Genomic DNA, 10,442 nt, shown 5'->3' on the forward strand with positions numbered 1-10,442 from the left:
CGATCCTAAAACATGAGTTGATAAAGGATTAGGCCTTCAGGTGATGTGGCCGTATCGTCTCCGCGTAGAAAGTCTTCGATTTGGGAAATTGTTTCTAGGCATCTATTTTTTTCTACCAATTGTAGAAGCAGTAACGCCCTTTCCGTCCAGTCTCCGAAGTGCTGCTGGTACTTCTGCCACTAGCTTCAACGATTCATCTATTGAGAGTCCAGCCTTTTCCAACTTTGTCATCCTTTCCGTCAATGTTGAGAAATTCGCACTAATGTATGTCAGGTCTCCTTCCAAACTCTCCTCTTGCTACACTTCGAGATAAACACTACATTCAAGTTACAGTTCGAGAAAAATGTTTGGCGAGACCAGCGACTTTTGTGCGTGTATCGGCGCGCGCCTTTCACCATACACAGACAGATGTCTCAAAATTGAAAAAACGGCCCCGAGGACCGAAGTGCCGGATTTAGGCATTTATAGGCAAAAAGTGCGGTTAAATAGGTACTATTTCCTAATAAACGACAAAAAAGGCAGGCAAGTGCAAAAGTCTCCCGTTTAGGCATTTATAGGCATGTTTAGGCAAATGCCTAAATTTCCGGGCCCTAGTCATGAGCATGTGAAGAGCTCGGAGTTCCGGTGGGCTGGAAGAATGGAAATACCACACGTAGGAAATGAGGGCCTCCCGATCGTTGTCACGCCTGTCATTGCATGCACATAAGAGGGACACAGGAGGCAGTGTAATATGCAGTTCAGGTCTTGCAGGACAAGTATTTAGACGGTCGCATGTGTAGCAGGTCACACCACAGTGCACCGCCACTTTGGATTCCGGTCTGAATTAGCCGATGCCAGCTCAAAGGTGTCCGAATAAAATGAGCTTCTGACGCCGGAGGCTCATAGGGGCGCTGGAGGTACTCCAGAGGCAGTCCGAATTCCCGGGATAACGGGTGTCAAATGAAAGAGGTTTCCCTGTGCTCTCCCCAGATTGGCCAGTTGCTGCAGTGTGCGCGGAAGAACCGGGCTGTGGCTGCCACCAAGTGCAACGAGCGCTCATCCCGGTCCCACTCGGTCTTCCGCCTGGACATCACGGGCCACAACGCACACACCCAGCTCGGCTGTCGAGGTTGGTGCATCCTGTTTGCTTTGGCGTGTCCCAACGGCATATCTTGTTGCAGTCAACAGTGAATGGGGTAGGGGGCAGAAGGCTGGAAAATCGGGCATCAGACATGCAGTAGTCGTGGGACGGTAGCACGCTGCTAGATTTTTCAGCCTCGCAACCAAGGTCACAGGCAGTTGCATGCCCTTCGCGACCCTGGTGCCGCCCTCTGCTGCATTAGTTCACACGCTCTGAACAGTGCCCACCTCTTCAGTTTTGAAAGCTGAGAAGAGGCCTTCTGGTAAGTTCGGGCTTTAGAGAAGGTGTTGGCCATTGCAATCTGAGAGCAGTTGGGGAAAACAGTGTACCGCATATTCTGTTCACCTTTGTTAGTTCGAACTTTGGCTAATTCAAACTGCATCAGCTTTTAATTCTTGCTGTAACATAACCAGGCTTTTACTGTAATATAAACCAATACCGTATTTACTCGCGTAATAGGCGCACCCCTAGTTAGGGCGCGAAAAATCAGATTTTTTTATTTCCGCGCATAATAGGCGCACCCCGAACTTGGCACTGTGATCAATACTGTATTTACACGATTGCAAGCCGACGCCTCGCCACCCCCCGCTTCCCAATCTTTATTTTAACAAAGTTTTTGCTGAACTGACTACTAGTCCCTACTAGTGCTGCTGCCGTCGCAGCTGCTGCGGACCCACAGCACGTACAACGACATCGCGTAGAACAGCCGCACACAGTTTTCAGGGATGCTCACTTTAAACGTCTGTTTGGAAAGCTTCATCTCCAGCCGGAAACGTTCCCAACTTAGTCCCGCGAAAACCTCGGCGCTTGGAGTCGCGTACGAAAATTTAGGGACGCCGCAGTCGCAACTGCTGCACTTCTCGGCCACGTCGTATTTTCCGACCTGCCGCACGCTAGCCGTCTTCGAGAGCAAACTCCCAGCCGTGTAGCTGTTAAGGTGCTTGCCCGTCAAGCTAAAACATCAACGCTCCGCGGCAAAGCCATAAACCACGATAACTGTCGCGCTACCGCAAATCCCGGCACTTGACAGCAACAACAACAAAAAAAAAACGAGCTGGAGATGCTGATGGCGATATAGATAGCGAAAGCTCGCGGAGGGGGGGGGAGAGCTTGGCCTTGGGCGCCCTCCGTGGGCGGCGTCTGGAAGCTCCTGTGCGCGTGTGTGGCCTCCGCGATCAAGCGCTCGTTGCGCGCAGCCGGAGTCGATCGCGGAGGCCTCGGCGCGTGCATTCCGAAAAGTTTCGGTGCGGCCCTACACGGACCCTTTTTTTTTAACATTTTCTTCGCGAAAACGGGGTGCGGCCCGCACACGAGTGCGTTTACGCGGTGTGTTCAATTTTGCGAGTCGAAAAATTTCCGGAAATTTTACCCCGCGTAATAGGCGCACCCCGAACTTTGAGCCGGATTTTATGGAAAAAAAGTGCGCCTATTATGCGAGTAAATACGGTAATTCTGTGTTTTCTCTAGTTCTGTCCATTTTTTACATTATTGAAAAAATGTCTCATTGCTTTGGTGAGCATCGGAATAGCAGTGAGCCATTTAAAACAAGGAATGTTCTCCTGATGCTGATTGGGGAAGCTGCCACCTTGGCTACTTTCTGCGGCACTCCAAACCGTGAAGGTTACCAGTATTTTTACTTTGCATTGAAATATACAGTAGTATTCGGTTAAGCTGTTAGGCCCGTGGTGCTCACCATTGCCGAGTGCAGTGCTTGCCATGTATGTTGTGGTGTGGCTGTGCACAGGGCGTCTGAACCTGGTGGACCTGGCAGGCAGCGAGCGGCTGTCTGAGTCGCAGTCGGCGGGGGCACGCCTGCGGGAGGCCCAGAACATCAACCGCTCCCTCGCAAACCTCGGCAACGTCATTCTGGCACTCTCCAACCGGGTGGGTGCTCCACTACTACCTTGAAAGCATGTCTTGGGTTTTCATAGGTCATCCAGTATAGCAGTGTGGAAGGTTCTTCAGCTGCAGTATTTCACCAGTCCTTTTAACCAGGTAACCATTGTCGATTGATTGCTGCTAGCCATCGGCCCAGGTGTAGTGGGCCGTGCTGCCACCTTGTGGTGAATGCAGGGGATGGCTTCATAGCAGAACATTGCGGCTTGCCCTTGATTTCAATTCACCCTTTGGTCAACCCCCATGTTTGGACTGTGCAGTTTTGCAGTAGGCTCAGTTATGTACTGTGCTCACATGATTATAAGCACTGCATATCACTTATCAGGGGCCCGAGGGCACTTTCCAAAACGAAACTGTATTAGTCACTGGACTGAACGTCCACAGTTGTGCCATCATCCTCACTAGTGCTGCTTTCATCATCACTGCTCCAGTTTCGCAGCACGTCGTTCTGACATCGTCCCACAAAACCCCACACTTTGAAAATAACTGCACCAGCGATGCTCCAACTTCGGATTTTCAAGTTAAAAAAATTAAGTAATTTACAGTCGTGCAAGTATGGTAGTAGTGTATGTGATCCTAGTGTTAATATGGCAATCTGGCAGATTGCCAGTCAGATTTATTCACTCAGTCGCTGCTATCCTGTATAGGTGCATAGAATGCGCCCTGTGTCAACTTTTTCATGTGTTGCTTTGTCCCTGAAGGACTGATCCTGATGTGCCTTTAATTTTGCTTTTCTTGCGGCGGACCATGTCGTTCATGCAGGCTGACCATGTGCCGTACCGGAACTCCAAGCTCACCCACCTCCTCATGGACAGCCTGGGTGGCAACAGCAAGACACTCATGCTGCTCAACATCTCACCCAGGGAGGAGAACATTGGGGAGACCATCAACTCACTCCGCTTCGCCACAACGGTGAGCACACTGGTGTCTGTCCCGTAACAACAAAGAGCGCCTCTCGCAATATTCTTCCCACATATTTGGCCATTTCAACCTAAAGATTTCCGCTTCACTCCGCGTAATTCTATATGCTAAGTTTTTCACGTTGTCATTCAGCTAAACAAAGGCAGTTTTTTTTTTTTTTTTTTCAGAACACTGCTAGTTTTTCTCCATTTGTTTTCTTCAGCTCAGTGACAGCAGCCCTTTTCCAGTGTAAACAGTGAACACTGCAACAGGACGAATGAGTCTTTATGGCTTAACATGGCATGTTGACAGTTGATTGCATTTTCCACTCCTGCAGACCATTATTTTCATAAATTCTCGTCACTGCAGCTTGTAGGGGTACTTTTTTCCTGAGCATTGACTGCATAGCATGATCATGCACATTATGCAGTGCGCTTTTCTTTTCCACAAGCTCTCAGAACTTTCATAGCCACAGCTCGTCAGACATGTAGAGAGCATGGCGGTGTTTCAGTTGCCTTATCTTTGCCCATTTGGAGGTATTCAGAGCGATCTTGTTGCGCTGGATTGTTACAGTTCGCAGTCAAAGGCAACACAGGATGCGAGATTCTGGTTTCAGGTTGCTGCTCTTTTGGGAGCAAATGCTTTCATAAATAGCAAGAATGCAGTGACGTCCAGAGAACTAGGTTTTTGTCTAAGTTCACTGGCTGGGGAAAAATAGACCTCTTAAATCTGTGGCAATTGTAAGCAATGGCTGCTTCATTTCTGCCACGTTGTATGGTGCCAATGGCACCTGCAATCACTGCTGATACGATGGTTTGGTGGTAAAAAATAGTTTCCCATGGCGGTTATAACTAGTGAACACTGGGCACATATAGTACTTCCCAGTGCAGTTTTGTTGACATATCTTAGTTGGATCACGACGTATGGTACTGTAGAAACCTACTGTTGTGTATCCGGGTATTTAGTTTTCCCGGCTGCTATGTTTTCGTTAGCCAGTACTGGCCAAGCTTCCTTAGAAGAACATGCAATATAGACTGAGTTGTTACGTCACCGTTGTGACGTTCCCTCAGGGGCATGCTACGTTGTGATGGTGCTTCAGTTCGTGCCGGCATTTTGACAGCCTACGTTTAACGCTTGTGAAACAGCCAAGGTGCAGCGGCCAAAGTGGAACTTGGCTGCATTGCACCCACTCTGCCAAGCACATTTATGGGTGCTGTGAATCTCGTTATGACTCTTGGTGCAGTTCTATCGCCAGTGTGACATGAGTGCGAGGCACCGAAGGCTTGGAAACGAAACTGTGCCAATGCATGCACAGTGCTGTGCGAGATACAATTGAATGGGTTGGCGCCGAGGCATGTTTCTGTTATTTGTTCACATCACCTAATCACTTACCTCATACTCAGTTAATATATTCAGAGGAATGTGCTGATGCATACGTGAGTAATTATGACACTTCATGAAGTCTCTAACCACAGTGCATTCACTACGTCCACCTTTGTTCAGCGTCAACTGACCAGCCTTCGTGGCCTATGGGCAGTGTGCCCATCTTGCAGTTCAGCGGTTGTGTGTCCGATCCTCAATTTTAGATATTCTATGCTTCCATTAGTCATTGTTGCTCATGGCCAATGACTACGACGACAGCACTGGCTCTTTCGAGGCACTGTATCTTTAACGTTAAAGTGTGGAAACAGTTTCTAGGTTCCAGTTTACGAGGAGTGTAGGATTAAGCATACCTGGCAACTCTTACAATTTTTCCGGAAAACAAATAAATTTTAACCCCTGGCACGATTTTACAGAACTCTCCTGTAATTTTACGGAAACAAATTTAATTTTCGACAAACATTTTAAATTCTGTAAAAAAAATACTTAACTGGTAACCTTGCACCACCATGAGAGAGAGAGATATGTATATCATCTGTGAAATTAACAGCAGCAGCTGGAACATTGTGCAGTAAAACATCGTTAATTCGACCCAATTATTAGCTCAAATCTAGGCTGGCCTCGATTGTAAGCAGACACGCGGAAGTTGAAGGCTGAAAAAAACTTTCCCTGAATGTAAGCCGGCCGTAAAAACAATTGAGAATGACAGCAGCAACACTCAATGGCATTTATTTCCAGGAACCTGCTTCCGCTCTCTCATTCTCATCATCGCTGACCTCTTTATCACTGTCCACTTCGTACGTGCACAGTGTTCTGTGCCATCAAGTGCCTTGGAAGCGCTGCACTTTTGGGACAAGCATGCAACCAAGCTTTCTGGGTTGTCATCCCAGGCTGCAGCCATCCACCTAGCTTCAACTCTTAGTGACACGTGCTGGATGTGGCCTGTTCACCTGTTTCACTGGTCCTGTGGAATGCCTCTCTTGCCGGCTCTCTCGCTTTGGTCTGTAGCACTTCTGTGGTGACTAGAAGTGCCGCTGGCCTCCGCAATTTCATGAGCTCTGCCAGTTCTGATTCCACTTTGGGATGGCAGCCTTTCTTTGGGCCCCTGAAGGCTCTCCTTGTTGCTGCAAAAGCAAAAAGTCGTTGCGAATGCAACTACAAAATCTTCGAATCTGAGCAGACCTAAGAGTTTCCCATCTCTTGTTTTAAAGAAAGCTGTTGGCCTAGATTCGAATAAATGGAGCAAATAAACGTTTACTCCCACTACTCCTCATCCTCGGTTAGATCAGATAATCCAGACTGCTGCCTTAGCCTCGTCAAGCATCCATGTAAGACTAAGGCGTTGGGAGCTTGTTTGTTCGGACGCCCAGGGGCTGGCATCGGTCAGTTCGGACAGACTTCTGAAATAGTACAGTGTAACGCTACAACGTGTGCGACTAACCGATCACCCAAGTATTTGTTACTGTATGATGCATTGCTTATCAGTGCCCCTCTGACATGCGCACAACTGCAGGTGTTTTGACCATCATCGGGCCCCTGGTGGTAGGTTGATCCAGTCTGGCCGCATAGTTTCGGTTTCGGAGCTTCGCTGCCATCCTGAAGTGGCGTCGGCTATCTGCTGTACTTATCAGTCACCCAGCAAAGCGTTGTCATGGACATTTTTTGTTCATTTGTTTATTTATCGAAAGCATCTTAATTGCTGCTCCGACAAGGCTTTGGAACAAATGCGCGCTGCCTTCCATTCAGTCCGCGAGATACTTGCATTCTTCCAATGTGATAAAAATTTCACGCTCGTCGCATGCTGTTCCTCGGTTGTGCATTTCCTCATGATCGCCCCCCCCCCCCCCCCCCCCCCCCCCAGTAGCGAAGGTTTTAAGCATTTGAAAGCCTTGAGGTTGGCACGTATGGTTTAAAGCAACTGCCCGAAAAGCAAGCTGGCCTTACTAGAAGTGAAAAAAGAACAAAAACAAAAAATCTGCATTTTCTTTTTCTTACACGAGCTTCCCGTCTCCTTCGTTTCCCAGCTAGCATGTTTATTCCATGGTCCCGAGAAAAGTGTAACAGCGGGGTTGTGTACTGCATGTCGCATGCATTTGTTACTGCATGTTGTGTCAAGCCATTTTGTCCAAAGCTTTAGTGTTGGGAATAATGGTCAATGGTCAGACGGCATATTAGCACTGCAGGAATTTGGCATGCCTCCAGGACTCCTTCCTATGGCCCAGCATGCCTTAATCCAGAAATTGTAACCAAAGAGGTTGCTGGAAACTATTTTCAGTGCTGAACCCCGCTCACATGGTTGCATACAGTTGCACAGTGGGTCTGAAGAGGTGAATTCGCAATGTTGCTTCTGCAGTTGGCAGTTTTGATTTTTAATGGAAAGCATTTGTCTCATGAGTGCCGTATCGGCTACAGTGTGTGCACACAAAAATGACCATTCGAAAAAAGAAATTCGCCGTCATTTTGGTTTAAACCCAGGCCCTCCGTGCGCCAGGCGGGCACACAATGCATACGCCACGAAGTGTCGTTGGTTAAAGCGTGTTTGAGGGCCATCGAGTGAACATGTTGTGGTCTGTATGACTGTAAAGTGTGCTGGGATGTGTACAGTGACTTGCAAAACAAAGTTGCTGTTGTCATCCAAGGGTCACGTGATAGGTGTCATGTGTCAACGATAACTTCAGAAAAAATGTCGGAAAAAACAAAGCATGGCTTTGTGGTAGAGCATCCACCTCTCATTCGGAAGGTGCTGGGTTCGATCCCCAGTGCCGCCGAGTACCCACCGGTTTCTTTAATGGGTACAAGATTTCCCCTGTCCTGGGGCTCAGCTCTGCCAGGGTGAGTTGCTTGGGAAAAGAGTCTTAGACCACAGTTGCCTTGACTGATCAGAGATAAGTTCAGCAGTCAAACAACCCTAAGTCCTCCTCTTGCGGTAGAAGCCCAACTTGTAGCCCTTTTTTGCTGAAAAAAAAACTTGCTGATGTTCAAACGCATATGCTTTTGCATTTCTCTAATGCAGTGCTCTACAGTGTTCCTGCAGTGTGGGTCTTGTTGAAGGTCTCTCCCTTCTCTTCTTTTTTCTTTGCAGGTCAACCAGTGCCAGATTGGCACAGCACGCAAGAACCTTTGATGGCTGGGCAAAATTTAACAAGGCATTCTTGCTACGTTCATTTTATCTGTCAAATTTTATATAACATCATTTTACCTTGGACAAGTGATGCAGTCATCACGCTTGCCTTACAATGTGTGCTTTCTTTAATGGACACTGTTGTGGGCAGTAGACTGTCAAGATCCAGCGACTGCAATGCAAAGGCTAGAGGAAACTTCAAGAGTTGCAAGAGCTGCTAGTACGAGGACCCCTGACAGTAGTCCCTGTGTACTGAGATGCAAAATTGTGCTGTGTTCACTTCGAAGTGTTTGTGGTGAGCTTACTGGTCCCGATGAAGAACTGACAGTGTGTTGGTGTTCTGTGAACTGGTTGGAATCGTGTACATGACCGATGCGTGCGTCCTGATGTGTGCAGCAAAACGACGGCCATCTCTTGGTCGCAAACTCCTGCTTCCTGGGCTCTTCAGGTCTGTAATGAATAGCATGCAACGTCACTTCTGCAACCAGGTTGCAACACTCCTTGTGCTCAGCGGTGGTCTTCAGTCTGTTTGCTGGTGGCAATACATGGTATCACAGAAACCATTGTGCACCCTGCGTACCATGCTGTTTCTTTCGTTGTTTCTTTCGATGTATTTTCTGAATAGAACATCAGAGCAACTCCTTTCTTTGGCCCTTTGCTCTATGCTTACGAATTTAGGCATGCCAGTTGTCCAGACATGTTGGCTTTGGGCCAATTTTTACTAATTTTTTAAACGAGTTTAAATGCTTTTACATTGTGTTCATTACTTTAAGTATGGACTCCAGTGGCATGTTTATTATGTAGCATGCATGTGGCAACTTTGACTTAATTGTTGAACGTGCATTGGAAGAAAGTTTCACATTGTATTTTTGTGGATTTGTGCTTTTCGCTTCACAATCGTGCGTATCCCATCTTTATTCTCTGCTACAAGTCTTGTGCTAGTTTGCTCATATTTGTACCATGGGGGCCTTGAAAACCTGGGCGAATGGCCTAATGTAATAAAGTTGAATGTATATCATTTGAGAGGACTTTCTCCAGCCTAGTCTGTGAATGCAGATAGGCTGCACTGTGCCTGCCAAGCCTATAGAATGCTGTATCTTTTTCACTGCATTACTGTAGTCCATCAGTCATCCCTCCTCTCGAAATAAGTTTTTGGGGACTTTACCATTGCAGAACTTACTTCTGCTCTGGCTTTCCTTAATGGGTTTAAGCTTCATTCTTCAACTTCAAATTTCACCAAAACAATAAGCTAATTATGCAACAAAATTAGACTAGAGGCAGTTCGACAGCCAAACATCAAAAAGCCAATTTTGTTCACAATTGCAACAATTCCTGTATTGCAATACAGGAAGCAGCGGACTGCCGTTTTTTTTTAAGTGCCATCATACTACACACATTGTAAAAACCTTGCAGACTATATACTAAATGCAATAAAAATCTCGTTTAACCTTCTCGGTGTTTCTGAACGTCTTGCAGGTGTCACGACAGTCACGATTGCTTTTTTTTGCCCCGACACAAATTTTTAGTAATCTTTTGTCCTCTAGTTGTCATGGACATGCACACTGTGAACAAAATATTTCAGAGTTCTTCACTCTAACTACGACTGTCACTCACTGCATTTAGTAGTATGTTTATAGGAGTGCAACAGGACAAACTAGGTCAGACAGAACAGTTTCAAAGAAATCCGTTCCACAAAGTGAACAGCAGCCCAGAAAAATCTGTATTGAGAAAAAGGCTTTCAAAGTTGAGCACCACATCTATTGAAAGCTCAGAAGTTTTATCCCTCTGTGTCCCTTTGCATTTGGCATTGCTTAACCTTTGACCTGGCGCGCTTTTTATGAAGCCTTTCTCTGCATGAGGTCCCTTGGGAGCTGCTTGTGGAAGGTTGCAGGCAACCAAGAGCGCCCCGAGAGCTTCGCAGCGCTTCACTGATGTCCACAGTGTAGTTTGCACCACCAATTAAGACACTATCCACAGACGCACTACCAGCAGAGCCTGATGTCTCCGAATACGCGTCCATGACAC

The 10,442-nt window shown here is 47.0% G+C and overlaps 1 protein-coding gene across 3 annotated transcripts in view; it reads left to right on the forward strand.

The window, feature by feature from the left end:
- The window catches only part of LOC149325534 (kinesin-like protein KIFC1), a 45,360-nt gene extending 35,492 nt beyond the window's left edge, over positions 1–9,868 (forward strand). For all 3 annotated transcript variants that reach the window (XM_089565096.1, XM_089565097.1, XM_089565098.1), the window contains 4 exons: positions 970–1,108; positions 2,865–3,004; positions 3,779–3,928; positions 8,379–9,868. In XM_089565096.1, coding sequence (XP_089421222.1) covers positions 970–1,108; positions 2,865–3,004; positions 3,779–3,928; positions 8,379–8,420 — 471 coding nt within the window. In that variant the 3' untranslated portion in view covers positions 8,421–9,868. The remainder of the gene's footprint in view (positions 1–969; positions 1,109–2,864; positions 3,005–3,778; positions 3,929–8,378) is intronic.
- The last annotated feature ends 574 nt before the right edge of the window (positions 9,869–10,442 follow it).

Source organism: Amblyomma mixtum, chromosome 10, assembly GCF_055824585.1.
Source record: "Amblyomma mixtum isolate Tamu chromosome 10, ASM5582458v1, whole genome shotgun sequence".
NCBI lineage: Eukaryota > Metazoa > Arthropoda > Arachnida > Ixodida > Ixodidae > Amblyomma > Amblyomma mixtum.